The sequence below is a fragment of the Atta colombica genome, unplaced genomic scaffold (assembly GCF_001594045.1).
Source record: "Atta colombica isolate Treedump-2 unplaced genomic scaffold, Acol1.0 scaffold61, whole genome shotgun sequence".
Lineage (NCBI taxonomy): Eukaryota > Metazoa > Arthropoda > Insecta > Hymenoptera > Formicidae > Atta > Atta colombica.
The window spans coordinates 254,245-274,404 of NW_017259552.1; the positions used below are offsets into that span (position 1 = coordinate 254,245).

General features: G+C 31.7%; 1 protein-coding gene across 1 annotated transcript; it reads left to right on the top strand.

Annotated features, from left to right (window-relative positions):
- Positions 1-2,191: 2,191 nt before the first annotated feature.
- Positions 2,192-17,197, top strand: LOC108692129 (NADH dehydrogenase [ubiquinone] 1 subunit C2). The gene is made up of 3 exons (XM_018200280.1): positions 2,192-2,550; positions 8,705-8,848; positions 16,917-17,197. Exons 1-3 carry the CDS (start codon positions 2,361-2,363, stop codon positions 16,964-16,966), a joined length of 384 nt encoding a protein of 127 aa, XP_018055769.1. The 5' UTR covers positions 2,192-2,360; the 3' UTR covers positions 16,967-17,197.
- The last annotated feature ends 2,963 nt before the right edge of the window (positions 17,198-20,160 follow it).

Below are 20,160 nucleotides of genomic sequence, written 5' to 3' on the forward strand. Positions count from 1 at the left end.
ATCATTATTTGTACATATTTAACATTATATTTTTTGTATTTCTTCTTTTTCACAACATCTTTGAACAGATATGTTACAACTATACATTTATTAGCATTATAGGTCATGGTTCTTCGAAGGAGTAGTTCCCATACAATCACAGAAATGAAGTACGGTAAGTGGAGATTCGGATTTGGATAGGGACCGCGCATGGATACATTATAAAATTAGTTCTCGAATTCATAAAATAAATTTTTTTTTATTATAATTTTGTCGTGTATTTTCTGAAATATGATGCTAATCAATAATACTTATTTTTACAATAAAATTTCAATGAAACTTTAATGAATTTTCTCTACCACTATTACGCTATTAGTGACATTACTTGTCAAATTTACTTATGCATTAGTAATATATTTTTATGCATTAGTAGTGGCATTAGTAATATATTTTTATGCTGACTAGATCATTCAAGATTTTATTTCCAACTCAAAAATTAATCGAAATTGGAGCCAAAAATTCATCGAAATTAATAAAAATTTCAAAAACTTTCGACTTTTACTTTCGACATTGAAATGATATCTTTTCGAGAAAATATTTCTGGTTGAGATATTCAATTTGTCTGCTATCTTGTCAGTGGCATATCATTCTTTACCGAATATTAAAAGTGCGGCAATGTAAATCTGAGATGTGAACTAGCAGGGGATTAATTCTGTATTTTGAAACGAGGTGAAAATTACAAAAGTGAGCAAATTTACTAGGTGTTGACTAATGAAATTATCAGTATTTCTAGTAAATTCGTTCACTTTTATAATTTTCATCTCATTTCAAGATACAGAATTGATCCGCTTTATTATGTATATATGTTTTCAATCCGCAGAAAAAATTTATTTTCTTATTTCCCATTGAGCGGAACTTGCAGATGCGCAATCAATGCGCAACCAATGACAAACGCTATCTGGTAGATTTAATCAAAGTGATTACGGGAAGACCCTTGCAATTGGTCAGAGCTAACTGCGCATTCCGCAAATTCCGTTCAATGGGTCATAGGAAAACACATTTTAGCAGAACGGAATCGGCGGAATAAAGTCACTAATTACGAACGTTTCGCTAACTCCGCATTATACCAATTTCGCTAAAGTCACTAGATAACAAAGTAACTGCCGTGAACTGCTGCCATTTTGGCTTCATAACGCGCGGTTATTCAAAACTTACATATGAATGTATTATATTATAAGAAAAAATAAAACCTCACAGATAAAAAAATTATACCTCACAGATTACAGCCCTTTTCAATAATGTTTTTTTTCCAATTAATCAAAACCATTTTTCACATCTATCGCTTATTGGCAGGCGAAATAAAACAAAAGCGTTTTTCTGTATTTTTGCATTCTCAATATAATGGGGATTTTCAAACATATCCGACGTTTTCTAACTAGTTCTAAGTTTACACAAAATCACAAATGCATATAAAAGTATTGTTCGTTTTGTCTCTCGGAAACTATTCGGGGTCGCTCCGAATGAATCTAGCGTACTTGAAATATAGAATTCACATTACGTACACAATCGATATTCGTCATACAACATTCATTATTACGATGAACGTCGGACGTTGTATGACGAATGTTGTACATAAGTGAGAATCAGTTTATGCGTCTTCCGACGTGATCAAACGTGTTATTGTGTCATTTTTGGAAAGTGAGCGATTTCAAACGCGCAATTGAGTTTATATAACTCTTTTAGACTTTCGTATTCTTCATATTGTTTTTTGTTATTCAAACATAAGCGGCATTTTCGATTCTGGCCGTATCGAATCTGTGTTAGAGTCGGGGCCATTCTCACCCAAAAAAGAAGATAGTGTGAATCCTACATTTCAAATACGCTGAGTTCATTCGGAGTGATCCCGAAGAGACAAAACGAACAAAAGCTAAAGTTATAACAGAATCAGATTAGGATTGCACTTAATATAGGAAGTTACATGAAATGCACTATCTGAACTATTCGACGCCATTTTGGCTTCAAATGATAATTCAGTGAATTTTCCTATCGCGGTACTTTCTTATCTAGTGACTTTAATTCCGCACCATAGGACCGTGCATGCAAGTGCACGATGTAAACTAGGCCAGTATTTGCTTGCTTTCCTTTCTTTCTAGGCCGCAGTTTCCACACTTTTTCATCAGATGTCGCTGCGATCAACGACTCTCGCTCGATCGCATAAAATCTATTGTGATTTTTGTTGTTTTCGTTGATTTTCGCTGTCTGCTATCGATTCATTCTAATTCATTATTACATATTCTGAGTAGAGCGCTGCGTTTTCCTAATTGTCGATTTTAACATTTTAACATTTTGTGGATTATAATTCTCATCAGTAAAAGAAAAAAATGAGTAAACATCATTCACATGAGTTGAGTGAACATCCGGAGGTTCAATGGGCTCTTGATTTGCTCAAACCGGATCCCACGTACGAGCCCAGTGTGCTGTCGAAGTACTCGACGGAAATAGTACTTATGTTAAGTGGTTTTGCGATGCCATCATTCTCAAATATATACAATAGTAAGCCGTTCTATGCCGGTGAGTATATCTCGTTTTCTTCAACGATTAAATGCGAGATTTATTTCTTTATTCTCAGTAATTTATTAATCTCGTAACATGATTATGTAATGCAATATTCGATTTCGGACAATTATATGTGTCGGACAAATATTATGTTTCTATTTTACGTGTATATTTTCTTTTGGCGTCGCGCGCGTACGCACGTGCACGTGCACGCACGCACGCATGCACGCACGCACGCACGCACGCACGCACGCATTCGGCAGCAAGAAAATTGGGTACTTGTATAGTTTAGCCCCCGCAGCTCAAAAATCAGCAATAAAATTGGGTTTATCCGACGTGTATTTACATGAAACGAAAGAATATAGCAAAAAAAGCGTCGCTCTGTCCTGAACGAGATATTAATCTCGTTAGAATTATAATAAATGCCTTATTTCAGAATCAATTTGATAAATGTTAAGAAGACCCCAGTCTACTCAAATTTTGATAAAAATATACTCAATCGATGCGTTTTCTTATCAAAATGAATATTACAAGAAGTGTCGCTCTGCATACCGAGATATTTTTAAGTTAAAGTTGACAACTATGCAGGCTAGGAAATCTGTCACGGTCATGTAATACAAATTCTTCAAAACAAATTATCGGAGTTCTTACCATGTGGACAGTGGGATGTAGACAGTACGCTTGGGTGGCTTCGGGGCGGCGACATAGTCCTAATCTAGATTTTCTTAAACTTATCAAATTCGATTATATTCCTTCCCATTAGTCAAGCTAAACGACTTTCTATACATTAATAAGTTGTAGATGTGAAAAATCATAGTCACATATTTAGGTTAAGATTGATTATGTTCATATTTATAGTCACATCTTGTACTTAAGGCTTCCTTAAATTTATCTTTAGATATTCAGTAGCCAATGAAATAATTCGTAAAGCATCTGAAGATAAATTTAAAAAAGCCTTAAATCTAAGGTTTAACTATGAATATGAGTATTAGACTCATTACACCATGATCTATTTAAAAAAATTGGACATTTCCATTTTATTTCCTTAGATTATCCTATATAATTATCCTATATATACATATTTGTATTTACTTATTATTTATTCTCCATATATTATCATATAATATCCATATATTATCCATATATGATAATCGATTTTCATCTCTTACATATACTCAGAATATCTTGATGCTAACACGTCTTATTTAACAGATCATCGTTAACATTATTACATAAGTTTTTTAATTAATTTAATTGACTTATAATAACTTATTCGAAGTCATTATTAAATTATAAATAATTTGAAATGTATGATTTGAGTATTCTGTTAGATACGACAGATAATGTTGAAATCATAGTATGAATGTATGTTAATGATACTCTAATTCTATTGTATTCTACCTCTCAAATTTAATTATACGAATGGATTTTGTCATCAATATGCTGAAGAAGACCCAATCAAAAGGTTTAAAATGTTTGAAAATCCTTTTCAAGATTAAATATATGAATTTACACATGTTTAATCTGTGTTGGCTCGTATTAACTGATTTCACATTATCTTTATATTTATTTGTTGGAGTTGTATCAAGCTTGAGAATTATTAATTGTTAAAATTGATGACTACATTCTAATTAGGAAGGAGATAAAGCTTTCGCATAAGGACAGAATGGACTAAACTGAGAAGAAGTGAGAACTGAGTATCATTTTACGATTTTAGCAATAATTGATAAGATATTAATTATTGCTAAAAATTACTGAAAATTAGTCTTCAATAATTTTTTGCTCAAATACTATCAACTTTATAGAAACACTGTAAGAGACAAAAATTGTTTATTTTTTTCTCATAAAATTCTGAGAATTTTTCAGAATTTTTTAATATCGTATTTTCTCATGTTGATAAAAATAAGAAAATGCAGTCTAAAAAATTGATAAAAAATTTTGAAAAAATTCTTAGAATTCTATGAAAAGAAAATAAACAATTTTTATCTCTTGCATTTATCTTGCATTATCTTCTTCTGTAAAGCTGATAGTATATTTAAGTAAAAAATTATTGAAGATTGAGACCAATTTCCGATAATTTTTAGCAATTAATATTTTATTAACTATTGCTCCTTAAGGATCATCTACAATAACATAAAGTTCGTAACCGTTATCATAAAAATTACAATATTTGAACTCGATTTCGGAAAGAGGTTAGGTTAGATTATATGAATTATAGATCGATGCAACAAGTAAATGATATTGAACACGTGAATTTTCTGATGAAAATTTAATTCAATAAATATTTTTAACAGTTTCTCAAATTACGAAACAGTCATTCATATAAACTTAAAAAATTGCTCATGAATCTTATCTTTTATAAATTGGAAGAGAGTATGAAAATGATCTTTTTTTTTCTATTGTAATAACACAGGTCGAATCCAAAATTTTCATTTTGAAATCTTTACTTTTTTTCTCCACAATAATAAAATAATTGCAATTAAATTCACATAATATATACTTCTGCAGTAACTTTACTTAGTCAAATATCATTGTTTTTTAATACTTTTTAACATTTGTAAATGAAGATGACCCTTATAATTTGTTTAGTATAATTGACAACTAATTTTTATGAATATAATAATTCAAATAATTTTATTGTGATGAGTTAATTTATGGCTGAAGATAACTAAGTTAAGTCGAAATGTCCCATGAATGATATACTGTTAGTAAATTAATAAACTTTTTTCAAACTTAATTTGACTCGTTAAAATTAATATCTAGTATAACTTCTATACAATTTGTATTATGCACATTACACGAACGGAAATAATAATCTCTCTTAAATTTTATACTATTCAAATATCAAGCGGCGGAGAAGTTAATGGAATACTCTCCAATTGTATTTACAAATATAGTTCCTTACGTTAAGTTACGTTAAATTATGTCAAAATAAAAATTAATACCATAGGCTTTTGTACTTGTTTGTACCGATCATTATTTCGTTTGTACTTCAAATAATTAAACAAAAAATGAAAAATAAAAAATGCTAGTGCGCAACTTTAAGATTTTTTAATTTCATTTGCCATTCGAAAGAGAATCGTTTGTACTCGTTTGTATCTCTCTTACTTTCGTTTGTACCTCAAAGGGTTCGGAGATACAGTGCGGTTCAGTGCGCGACTCCTACATAGCGCACTTAGTCAATTTTCAAGATATCGAAATGGAACCAATGGCATTAGAAAGAGCAAAAACTGAAATTAATATTAATAAATGAACATTAATATATCGCTGTAAGAGCAAGTTAGTATGCATATACAACGTATGCACACGTAAAGCATGAAAAGGTAACCGCAGCTGTCATTATATATTTCGCAGCTGTGACAGATTTTCTAACTTTAAATATTTAATAGTTCGCTTCGCAGGGCAGTCTCACTTTTTTCTGGCAGATTCTTTCATTTTGTTCAAAAATACGTTGAATGAGCCTAATTTCATCAAAATTAGAGGTGAGAGTTTTTCTGGATAATTATCAAAATTATTTATTGATAACAATCATAATAACAAAATATAAACACATTTTGCATTTTCTATTTGAGGAATGTGATTGTTTGTATAACGATTTTTGTTGTTTCTGCTTAAAAGATACAATACAATTCCGGATACTGAAAAAGAAATAAATAAAGATAATTCATATTTTATTGAAATTTTAGTAGTACTTACGAAAGTTTTTTCTTGATTTATTATACGCAAATTTATTGATTAAATCATTAAAATCAAGATTTTTCAGCAGTTCGCTCTCTCTATTGCTAATAATATCAATGACAATTGTATCAGTCATTGTGGATCGTGTGTGACTATTATGTGTTTCATTGTACGAAGAATGCAAAATAAAAATTTTTAATTTAATATTTGTATTTCATTATTTACTTTTATTAATGAAATACCATTTTAAGCTGAGGCCCTCTAAAAAGATGGAGCCTGGGGCTATAGTTCCTTTAGCCCTTCTGCCGCACTTAATCCTGGTCCTTAAAGCCTGAGAAGAATAATTAACTATATACGTGGGTCGTTTGATAAGTTTGGTAAATTTCCATGAAATGGTGCTACAATCCATTTGATGACGTAACATCTCGAAAGATCCACTCTTCGAACCCCTTCAGGCCAAATTTCAGCCAGAAAGGACGCATAGTTCACGTTGCGTAGTCATTTGAAGCGAGATTGGCGCGCAAAAAAGTGCTCTTCCATCAAGGCAACGCGCCATCCCACAAGTCGACCGTTGCAATGACAAAACTACGAATTGGGCTATGAATTGATTCCTCATCCACCCTATTCTCCGGATTTGACCCCGTGTGACTTCTTTCTGTTCCCAAACTTAAAAACTTGGCTCGATGGGAAGAAATTCTCGTCAAATGAGAAAGTCATTGTCGCCGTCAATGAGTATTTTGCAGACTTTGAGACAGCCTACTTCAAATGACTACCAAACGCGAACTATGCGTCCTTTCTGGCTGAAATTTGGCCTGAAGGGGTTCGAAGAGTGGATCTTTCGAGATGTCGCGTCATCAAATGGATTGTAGCGTCATTTCATGGAAATTTACCAAACTTATCAAACGACCCACGTATAATTGGTCAATTTCTTATGATCTTGAAATTTAAAGATTAGATAATGACTTATAGAAGAAAGCCCATTACGGAATTTTGTCTGCGGTAGCTCTTAGCTTGGATCTACAATAGGTTTTTAAGACTTAAGCCATAAGAAATGAACGAATCATAATGAATTATTCTCCTGACATTCGATTGTAATTGATCAATTTTTTATGGCTTAAGGCTAAAATACTTATTGTAGAGTCAGACTTAACAGAAAGGCTGACTTAGAGGCTTCGCACAATAAAAAGAACAGGGAACAGAGAACAGAGAATAAGAATTTCAACCTATCAAAACTGTGTATTCCACAATACATGATTTCTGATAGATTGAAATTCTTATTCTTATTCTCTGTTCCCTGTTCTTTTTATTATGCGGAATCCTTTATTATCTTAAGACAGTGTTTTATGACTTAAATCTTATATCTTTAGTAACGCACAAGAACTGTTTTATGACTTAGGGTCTGAGCACAAAGATTGCCATAACACTTATGACAGAAAGTTATAGACGTAAGCAACGCACAAGCATTGACGTGGTAGCACGCTATCAAGAGATATAGTAATATACATACATAAATTCCGCGTCATACGTTAAGTCTGTCGTAAGTATTACGACAATCTTTATGCTCTTTAGATTCCCAACTTTGCTTTAAGAGGCCTTAAACCCATTTTATAATTGCACAGTTGTAAATGGTTATAGTTATAAGAATTAACCAATCACAATCAAATATGAGGAAAATATTCGACTGTTGAAAATTAATCAATTTTTACAACTATAACCACTTACAACTATGTTTACGCAATTATAGAATGGGCTTTAAGTCATAAGTTGAAAGAGATTAAGTGACAATAATTTCTGTTTTTAAACTATTTTGCGCAATTTTTAGGCTTTAACCGTTAGACTTAAGCGAATTGAGCAAAATTCAATTCTTACGGCCTCTTATACTTATAAAAGTATAAGTTCTGTGTCCGTCACTTATAACTTACAGCTTACGACCTCTTAAAACAAGATTGTAGACTTAAGCTTATTCTACAATAGTCATAATTGTAGTTGTAAGTAGTTGTAAGTAGTTATAGTTGTAGGAATTGACCAATCAAGTCAAATGTGAGAAGAATATTTGACTGTGATACAATTCTTATAATTACAATCACTTACAGCTGTGCTTATTGTAGAATAGGAATTATATATAAAGTTGTATAAATACAAGTTATACACATTTAAAAGCGTAAGACTATAATGTAACAGTAGCCAATCCAACGTATTAATTTCCTTACTACTTATGTCTTACTGCTTTAAGTTTTTTGTATGCCATGACCTTTATTGCTTTATGCTTTTGTATGCGTACTTTTGTATGTGAACTTAAACCATTACCTAAGCTTCAAGTCTGAAATCGTAAGAAATTAACTAATCACAGTCGAATGTGAGAAAAATAATTGATTATAACAAGAAAATAAGAAAAGCAGAAATCAAGATTAAATGTAAAACTGCGAATTTCGAAATAACATAAATCTCACAAATATTGGCGCAATTTCAAATCAAGGATGTTTTTGTTTAGGAATACAGAGGCATATTATGTTCGTAGCAGGAGGGTACGTTTTGTCACAATTTGTAAAGAAGTTTGTTGACGATTATCAAGCGGAACGTGATACTAAACTGAGAGATTATATTATACGACATCCAGAACTTTTCCCCGAGCCAGGTAACGCACTCTTCTCCATTCTTAGATAATTAAAGTATTAAATAAAATAATCTTTCTGCTTGCACTGTCAAATGCGTATGTATTTTGCAAGATTGGAAAGTAACGACTTATTTATGATATTTTTATTATATTTACTTTGTTAAGTGCCAATCAATTTTTTATGTCCATAACGGTAATGGAAATATTACATTTTTACAATAATAAAATAATAACGAATTTAGCTATTACTTTTCATTCATCATTTTTTAGTTCCTTTATTATACTTGTATATCCAATTTATAAATCGCATTTTTTATTGTACAAATAACATTTTATGGAATAGAAAAAGGAGAGTACAATTTTCATTTTTTTATTGATCGTTTTATTTATACACTTTCTTATATATTTTCTTATATATTTTTCTTTAGAAATCGAAAATTATTATAATTATTATATTATGACGTTATACTCAAGGAAAAATTTATATATTGAAATAAAAAATAAAATCCTTATTTATATTGTTATTAAACTACTCTGAATTAATTTTTAAATGATTAAAACATATATCTGACAGTGATTTTATAAGGATATGAATAAGAATTTTATTCTTTATTTTAATGTATCAATTTTTTTTTTAAGTATTGAGTTATTATTGTGATAATTTTCAGTTTTAATGAAGAAAAAAAATACGTAAGACCTAAAAAATAAAACGAACAATTGCAAAAAAAGTTTTACTGTCCTTTAAATATTGAAAAATATTTTGTACTTTATATCTAAGCTGCAAATAGTAATTATTACTAATATTGAAAGTAGTACACATATATGTATATACATATGTATATACATATGTACATACATAAATTACAGATTTTTAATATTGGCAATGAATAATAGCTATTGAAACACAGAGTGAGTCATTAGAATCCGGAAAATTAAATTTGAAATTTTTGCCATATTATAATTTACCTGTAACTGCTTTGCATTGAAGTAGGCAGATGCGTGAATGAAACATCTCTAACTTCAAATTAGTTAAGTCAATTATGAATATCATAGAGAGAGTATAAGCGAAGAGCAGCGATTACTGAAAATTTGCGCGCTAGAAAGATGCCAAGAGAAATTATAACGTTTTTCGAATATCCGAAATCAATGATTTATGATGTTGCTAAGAGATATATGGCTTCAGAGGAATCCGAGAAAAATTCCCCGGCAAGGAAAAAACGCGAGAGAAAAAAACAAGAACTCCGGAACTCATTCAAAGAACTCAAGAGCTTTTGGAAGACTCAGGGACTTCGATTAGGAAATTAGTCGTTTTGAAAGAGAACTATTCGAATGTCTGATTGTTGAAGATTTGGTATATCTCGGATGTTTTTAAGGTATTCGAAAAATTGAGGTTCTACAGATTTTTTTGAAATTTATATATTTAAAATAATTTTATCTATAATTAAAATTTTAATTAATAAAATAAAATTTAAATATATTAGGTGTACAACTTTGCTTCCGCCGTTTTCCTATAGATGGCTTTAGCGATAAGTGGTGGTCGAAATAAATAGATCATAGACGTCATACAATAAACTTGGGCATCTGTCAACATAACCCCATAGAAACATTAGTCGATTTGTGTCTGTATCATAAAGTTATTCTCGATTGAAAATGTCAGTTTACGAGCCAAATTCTCGTCATTTGCGGGAGGTTTTAATTTTTTGCTTCAATATGAAGAAATCTGCGGCTGAGGCTCATCGAATGCTCTCAAATACTTATGGTGAGGCCGCTATTAGTGAAAGAACGTGTCGTGAGTGGTTTCAACGCTTCAAGAACGGTGATTTTGACGTCCAAGGTCATGTTCTGTATTTGGTGGGACCAGCTCGGCATAGTGTATTATGAACTGTTAAAACCGACTGAAACAATCACAGGCGATCGGTATCGAACGCAATTGATGCGTTTGAGCCGAGCATTGAAAGACAAACGGCCGCAATACAACGAGAGACACGATAAAGTGATTTTGCAGCATGACAATGCTCGACCCCATGTTGCGAAAGTGGTCAAGACATACTTGGAAACGTTGAAATGGAAAGTCCCCACCCGCCGTATTCTCCAGATGTTGCTCCCTCTGACTATCACTTGTTTCGATCAATGGCACACGGCCTGGCTGACCAGCACTTCCGGTCTTATGAAGAAGTAAAAAATTGGATCGATTCGTGGATAGCCTCAAAAGATGATCAGTTTTTTCGACGCGGGATTCGTACGCTACTCGAAAGATGGGAGAAAGTAGTGGCCAGCGATGGACAATACTTTGAATCATAAATATATAACCAGTTTTTTACAATAAAGCCTCGAATTTCGGAAAAAAACGGCGGAAGCAAAGTTGTACACCTAATAGAATTCGCTTAGCTGCTACTTTGTATTGAAGTAGGCAGATGCGTAAATGAAACATTCCTAACTTCAAAATAGTCAAGTGAATATCATGGATTATGAATATCATGGAGTATAAGCGAAGGACAGCGATCATTGAAAATTTGCGCGCTGGAAGGACGCCAAGAGAAATAATAACATTTTTCGAATATCCAAAATCAATTTATGATGTTGCCAAGAGATATGTGACTTTAAAGGGATCCGAGGAAGGTTCCTCAAAGGGGAAACCCGCGAAGAGAAAAAACAATAAAAACTCTGGAACTCAGAGAACCAAAGAGCTCATTTTGCATACATTGTATGTTTTGAAAACCTAGGGAGGAAACCTTCGATTAGGAAATTGGCGGTCGTTTTGAAAGAATTATTCGAGCGTCTATCGGATTGTTAAAGAAGATTTGAAGGTATTTATATTTGAAGGTATTTCTCCGGCTACAATCGCGCTAAAAAATTAATCGCGTATAATCTACGAATGTGCCTCTTCGCGTATGTTCTTCTCTCTGAAGAGAGAAAGTTTTGAGGCGAACGTACACACACACGCATAAATGTCGTATCTGTGTACACGAACACTAATCCGCTAAACTAAAGATAGTTGAAATATGACAATAGCATGTCTTTTTCTCGCCGTTCAGCGTGCGAGGAGAAGTCTATCAAATTACTAAATTACTCTAATTCAGAAACCGCTAGACCTTCCCATTTTTTTTATAAAGTCCTATAATATTTCTATATTATATATTTATTTTTTTTTAAATCTGTAGATTTTCGCTGCAAAGAATTAAAACGTTGCTTCGACAAGGCTTGGTATACGAGTGTAAAAACTGAAATTTTGAAGGTGAATATCTCCATTTCGATTAGAATTTTAATTATATTAGGTAAACAACTTTGCTTCCGCCGTTTTTTTCCGAAATTCGAGGCTTTATTGTAAAAAACTGGTTATACATTTATGATTCAAAGTATTGTCCATCGCTGGCCACTACTTTCTCCCATCTTTCGGGTAGCGTACGAATCCCGCGTCGAAAAAACTGGTCATCTTTTGAGGCTATCCACGAATCGATCCAATTTTTTACTTCTTCATAAGACCGGAAGTGCTGGTCAGCCAGGCCGTGTGCCATTGATCGAAACAAGTGATAGTCAGAGGGAGCAACGTCTGGAGAATACGGCGGGTGGAGTAGGACTTCCCATTTCAACGTTTCCAAGTATATCTTGACCACTTTCGCAACATGGGGTTGAGCATTGTCATGCTGCAAAATCACTTTATCGTGTCTCTCGTTGTATTGCGGCCGTTTGTCTTTCAATGCTCGGCTCAAACGCATCAATTGCGTTCGATACCGATCGCCTGTGATTGTTTCAGTCGGTTTTAACAGTTCATAATACACTACGCCGAGCTGGTCCCACCAAATACAGAGCATGACCTTGGACGTCAAAATCACCGTTCTTGAAGCGTTGAAACCACTCACGACACGTTCTTTCACTAATAGCGGCCTCACCATAAGTATTTGAGAGCATTCGATTAGCCTCAGCCGCAGATTTCTTCATATTGAAGCAAAAAATTAAAACCTCCCGCAAATGACGAGAATTTGGCTCGTAAACTGACATTTTCAATCGAGAATAACTTTATGATGCAGACACAAATCGACTAATGTTTCTATGGGGTTATGTTGACAGATGCCCAAGTTTATTGTATGACGTCTATGATCTATTTATTTCGACCACCACTTACCGCTAAAGCCATCTATAGGAAAACGGCGGAAGCAAAGTTGTACATCTAATAGTAAGGTGAAACTTTCAAAATTTTCATTTAATTTTGTTTCTAATAGCTCACCCTGCTACACTATTAATAATGACTTTAACATATAAAAACTAAGTTTAAAAAAAATTTTGATTTGCACTTGTAAATTACAATCTGAATATCTAAAGATAAGTAACATTAAAGAATAAAAATATTAATACAAAGAATTAAAAGATTTATTAGAAAAGTTTAATCCTTCGTGGTCACTAGGATCCCTCTACAGGAGCCCTAAAAAAGTTCGAAGCTTTATATCTTTAAAAAAGTCATATACTAAAAGAGTCTTATACTAAATAAATTTCTTTTATACAATAACTTCACATGTTGTTATTTTCAAAAACCTTTACCGTTATGGACCTTTATTCTCTATTAGTTGCTTTCACATGTACAGTCCAATAATGTTGTTGTTAATAATTATTTTTATCTTTAAATTAATAACGGTAACGAATTGTTTTTTTCAAAAAGTAATAATAATAAAGTTATTAAAGTTAATAATAATACGTTATTTTTAAAAGTAATATTCCTAAAGCCTATTCTACAAAAACGTAAGCATATTCGTAAGTAGTTATAGTTATAAAGATTGATCAACCATCCACACTTGAATTTGTGGAAAATATTCGACTGTGGTTGTCAATATTTATGACTACAACTTATAACTTATGCAATTGTAGAATAAACATAATCCTGGTATTTTATAATTAATATGTTCATCGTCATGATTGCTAGTAATCGGCACTGGAATTTTTTATTTATGTTTTGTTAACTACTAGTAATTATTATGGGGTGACAGTCATATAAATACACACCGCTCAAAAGTTTGGAATATCTGATAAATATGCTGAAGATATAGAGGAGCTATAGAGGAGACAACTCCGATGACTTTGACCTTGACATATGTTGTCAAGGTCATAACTCTGAGTGATCTCCACGAGATTTTAGCTGTCATTCATTAAAAAATTATTAGGTGTACAACTTTGCTTCCGCCGTTTTTGTTCCGAAATTCGAGGCTTTATTGTAAAAAACTGGTTATACATTTATGATTCAAAGTATTGTCCATCGCTGGCCACTACTTTCTCCCATCTTTCGAGTAGCGTACGAATCCCGCGTCGAAAAAACGTCATCTTTTAAGGCTATCCACGAATCGATCCAATTTTTTACTTCATAAGACCGGAAGTGCTGATCAGCCAGGCCGTGTGCCATTGATCGAAACAAGTGATAGTCAGAGGGAGCAACATCTGGAGAATACGGCGGGTGGGGACTTTCCATTTCAACGTTTCCAAGTATGTCTTGACCACTTTCGCAACATGGGGTCGAGCATTGTCATGCTGCAAAATCACTTTATCGTGTCTCTCGTTGTATTGCGGCCGTTTGTCTTTCAATGCTCGGCTCAAACGCATCAATTGCGTTCGATACCGATCGCCTGTGATTGTTTCAGTCGGTTTTAACAGTTCATAATACACTATGCCGAGCTGGTCCCACCAAATACAGAGTATGACCTTGGAGCCGTGAATATTCGGTTTGGCCGTCGACGTGGAAGCATGGCCGGGAATGATTTTCTGCGCTTGGGATCGTAATGAACTCATTTTTCGTCCCCAGTCACAATGCGATGCAGAAATCCCTTCCGTCTTTGCCTTTCAAGCAGCTGTTCACAAGCAAACAAACGCCGTTCAACATCTCTCGGCTTCAATTCATACGGCATCCAATTTCCTTGCTTCTGAATCATTCCCATGGCTTTGAGGCGTTTTGAAATGGCTTGTTGAGTCACTCCCAATGATCGTGCCAATTCTTCTTGATTTTGACATGAGTCTTGCTAGTAATGCCTCCAATTCTACATCTTCGAAAACCTCTCTTCCACCGCTATGCCGGTCTTTGACGTCAAAATCACCATTCTTGAAGCGTTGAAACCACTCACGACACGTTCTTTCTAATAGCGATCTCACCATAAGTATTTGAGAGCATTCGATGAGCCTCAGCCGCAGATTTCTTCATATTGAAGCAAAAAATTAAAACCTCCCGCAAATGACGAGAATTTGGCTCGTAAACTGACATTTTCAATCGAGAATAACTTTATGCAGACACAAATCGACTAATGTTTCTATGGGGTTATGTTGACAGATGCCCAAGTTTATTGTATGACGTCTATGATCTATTTATTTCGACCACCACTTACTGCTAAAGCTATCTAGGAAAACGGCGGAAGCAAAGTTGTACACCTAATATTAACAATAAAGTTTGAAAAATTATGTCTCTTTTCTACTATATAAAACAGAAATTTTTTGCTTTAAAATATATTTTAGAACTTTTTACGCGAAGCGACTCTCATCCGACCTCTCCCCGTGCCAACAAATTTCCATGCGAAGCAAATTTCATCCCAAGTTGCTTCGCATGGAAAATCGTGCACCCCCTTGGCAGGGGGAGAAGTATAGGAGGAGTCGCTTCGCGTGAAGGTTGGATGAGAGTCGTTTCGCATGAAAGTTGCGTGCTTCTCAGCAAGGGGGAGGGACCCAGAATCGCTTTACATAGAAATCGAATCCTGTAAGCAAGGAGAGAAATGGAATGAAAGTCGCTTCGTGTGGAAGTCATGTGCTCCTAAGCAGGGGGAGGGGGGGGAGATGGTGAGAGTCGCTTCGCGTGGAAAGTTGTAAAATATATTTTAAAGAAAATTTATGTTTTATATAGTAGAAAAGAGACATCATTTTTCAAACTTCTTTTGTTAATAACTTTTTAATGAATGACGACGGTTAAAACCTGGTGGAGGTCATGACTTTGACAACTTATGTCAAGATCAAGGTCAACAGAGTTACCTCCCTTATTCGGCATATTAGTCGAATATCTTTATTTATTGACTTCGTAAATGTACAAAATTCCATATTGTTTTAATCATGTTTCATTCCAATAATGTAGGTTTAAAAATAAAAATTGACAATAATAAAAGAATAATAGAAGAGCTACAAGTCAATTTTGTTAAAACGTTTAATATTTAAAATAAATGAAAATAATCATTATGAAAACATAAAATTATAAATAAAACACGTTTCGACACCAATCAGGTCGTTATCAATGTTCGCGAATGTAGATGTTATATAAATGATAGATGTTATATAAATGAATAATAAAACACAAAATAAAATATAAAATCATAAAATTATATATAATTCAATAAATTAACTGACTTAAAATTAACAGTGTAAAGATTATTTACTGTCTTCTATCCATGAGTTTGTTCCGTACAGTCAATATGGTACATCCATGATGTGTAGTAGTATTAGTATTAATTACTGAGTAAAAATATTTTGAGTCTTGATATTTGTTATTGTGAAATGATATTTCATAAATCATCGTGTAGCCGATATTCGTGATATGTGAATTGACAATCAAGATTGAAAAGAAAGAAAAATTGAAAAGAAGAAAAATTGATCAAATGTGAGCAAACGATGAAACGCAGTAAAATTCACGATGGATGAAAAGTAAGCAGTATTGCGATAGAAGTTAGAGTATGGATCTTTCCTAATCTGTATCCAGAGACGTTGTATGATAATAAAATATGATATAAAAAATAAAAATAAATTAATAATATTTTCAACATTATTATATTTATAAACATTAATGCAATTTTATCTAAGAAATTGTAGAGTGCCAAACTTTTGAATGATAGTGTATATCATATTTTTATTATAAAAACTCAAACGTTTGTTATTAATCTAATACTATAAATTAAACCAAAAATTAATCATTTTTCATTGTTCTTTTTAATACAAAAATTATCTAGCCCGGCTTTAATAAAAAGCCAGCTAAAATATGATGAATGTATCGGAAGGAAAAACTGTAGAGTTCATTAAATATCTGCTTATCATAATCTGATTTAAAATATTACATGGCTGCTCTTGTTTCTTTTTCCAGAACGTATAAAGTATAGCCAAGTGTTGGAGGAGTGGACCCCAGTGCGTTAATTATTGTGAAAACTGTTAGAGGTTGATTGTCTTGATTGCGTTTCTTACAATGCAGACAGACAATGCAGTTCAATGCAATGAATGTAGACATATTGTATATATATTTTAAAATATATATCTATATATATAATACATAGTGTTTCGACTAATGAAAAACAACATACTGTTTTTATGTATAATAAATAAGGAACGTTGTATATAAGAAAATAAAGGAAATAGAAGGGCTCGAAAGAATAGGCACTGGTACAAGTGCGCTAATTATTCAAAAACATCAATATTTAATTAAGTTAATAGAAAATTTATTAAGAGCCGGAAGAACAACGATTATATATAATTCGTAACTCGATTAGTCTTCTAATCTTTTTCAGCGATAATAATATAGACGCAACTTATTTTTTCAACAATGGCTAAAAGATAAAATTTTTTAATAAAAAAATATCCTTATATGAAGACAATAATCATAATATGATGACAATAATAATGATCAATTCAAAATACAGTTTACAATTTCTATATGTAAGTCCATTGTTTGAAAAATTTAGAAACGTCAAAGACACGTTCTATCGTTGCCTATCCTTTTACAGCATGAATAAATTGGGTAATATTATCAGAGCACAAAAAGATCCATTACCTGCGACACCGTCGAAATACTATTAAAAACCGTCAATCCTAGGCAAATTTTCGGCGGTATAAAAAGGACCTGGAGATAATTGAAGAGCGCTGACATTATCGACAATTAATATAAATTTGCTATTAACATAAATATTTGGCTGTAATACATTATAAATTCATAATTTTTATTACGTAAATACTTCATAAATAAATATGCATACTTGTAAAGCTATAATATCCTATATATTGCCGAAAAATTACAATTTTTTCTCTGTTATCATTTCTATTGATAATTAAACTTGATAACATCGAAATCATAATTTTAAAGAAAAATCGAATATTATTGCGAGCTTTAAATACATGTACACCGATAAACACATCTACAGGACTAATAAATTAGTACAATATTATCAGTTTTTTACTCTATGCTTAGTGCAGATTGAACGCAGCAAGCGTCAAGCAGCAGAACAGCAACCAACCAATAAGGTGATATTTTTTACGTCACTGTAAATATCGCCTCACTGATTGGTTGCTGCTCCGCTTGCGTCCAGTCTGAATTAGACATTAATCACTTTAATAGTTTCGTCGGTGCCTGCGACTTGTAAAAAGAACATTGTCTATAAAATCTCTTGTAAGGATTGTGATGCGACTTATGTTGGACAAACGGAGAGATAAAAGAAACGAGACAATCTCAGAACACAGGTATCTCATATTAAATATATATAAATATATATAAATAGAAATACAACAATACATTCTGTAATTACAGATCATAGATTGCATTATAGTCAGATTTCAGTTGAGAAGACGTCAAAATTTTGGATATTAGAGCGAAATTATAATAAGAGATATTAAAGATAGTTGATATAAAATAACAAAATAATATCTAGCATTAATTTGAAAACAAGCATAGAACTGCTAAACCAAATATATTATAGTTATTTTAACTACTCTTAGTTTGTTCTTATTACAAACTTGATTTTTAAATGATCGGCGAGTCTTTATTAATTTTCACTATTTGACGATGTATGGTCAACATTATTCCGTACTGTACATATTATATTTATTATTTTATAATTTGCAGGCTCGGTCTTATTTCAAATAAATTTATTTAAAATGTACATTTTAAATAAAAAAAATTAAATAGTATTATTTAAAATAACGTCTTTTGATCTATTTCTTTAATATTTTAAATAAGTTTTTGGAATTTATTTTATATTTTTTATTTTAAATAAGTATCAGTTTTTTATCGATTATGAATTTTAAACAATTTTCTGAAACCTAATTTTATATTTTTTATTTTAAATAAATTATATCAGTTATGTTACCAATCCGATAAAAGTGATAGTGAATAATTAAATTATAGTATATTTATGATGAAGTATTGCACGTGTGGAGTATGAGATATACCCACATATGATCCATTTTTCACCTGGTTCGCAAAGAGTTAATATTAAGTATCAATTATAGGCTGTAAGCTAAAAAAAACTTGAAACGTTATATTTAGAAATGTATTCATATATTATATAAATAAACAAAATCATTAAAATATTTTTTATTTAAATACTATTTGAAACGTTTATTTAAAATACATATTTGTTACTTTATATTTTAAGTAAGTTTTCCGAAATCTATTTTTTATTTAAAACAAGAAATAGCCTTCGAAAACTTATTTAAAATAAAAGACAAGTTATTTTTATATTTTAAATAAAAGTTATTCTATATTTTAAATAAGTGTATTTTCGGGCCCTGTTTCTTATTTTATATTTTAAATAATTTTTTGTGATTTATTCCTTATTTAATATTTTAAAAATATAAGTTTTTTGGAATCTATTTTACGTTTTTTATTTCAAATAAGTTGTATCAGTGATTTTATTGATTCCTACGATTTTATATTTTAAATAAGTTTCTGGAACTTATTTTATATTTTTTTATTTTAAGTAAGTCGCATCAGAGTTATTTTACCGAGCCCTGATAATTTGATAAAAAAATCTTTAATCGTTGACTTCCCATCAAGACATTTGATACCATGTGTTTGAAGTTTCACACTATGTGTTCGAAATTTCCATCGCGGATGAATTCTTTGTACATCTATATAAAAATACTTATATTCAATTTCGTAATTAAAGGCACCGACATCGTGAATTCCATCCAGTTTTGTAACTGGCATGGAAAAATGTATTCTCGACAGAGAAAGAATTTAATTGGCTTCTCTGGAGGTTGCAACAAATAATTTCACATTCTCCCTGATGGAAAAATTTCGTTAAAATTCACGTTTTAGAACTTCGGAAAAATTTTAGTTTAATTTCAGCGATTTTTAGTTGAAAAATTCATTTTTATCAATATTTCAGAAAAATTTCAGCAAAAATTTCAACAAAATTTCAGTTCAGTAATTTCAGTTCAGTTCCAACGATTTTTCAGTATGTTAACTGAAAAATTCACTTTCATTAAAAGTTCAGCAATTTTGCCGAAATGTTCTAAAATGTGAAATAATTTCAGCGAAATTTTTTCATTAAGATTCCGATCATTTTACACTAGGTAACTTTTGCATCTATTATTATCGCTAAAGAAGATTAGAAGAT

Excerpts from the sequence above, each read along its gene's own strand:
- LOC108692129 (XM_018200280.1), top strand. The coding sequence starts at position 2,361 with ATGAGTAAACATCATTCACATGAGTTGAGTGAACATCCGGAGGTTCAA. Across the intron at positions 2,551-8,704 it reads TAGTAAGCCGTTCTATGCCG|GAATACAGAGGCATATTATG; the intron begins GTGAGTATATCT and ends GTTTTTGTTTAG. Across the intron at positions 8,849-16,916 it reads AGAACTTTTCCCCGAGCCAG|AACGTATAAAGTATAGCCAA; the intron begins GTAACGCACTCT and ends TTCTTTTTCCAG.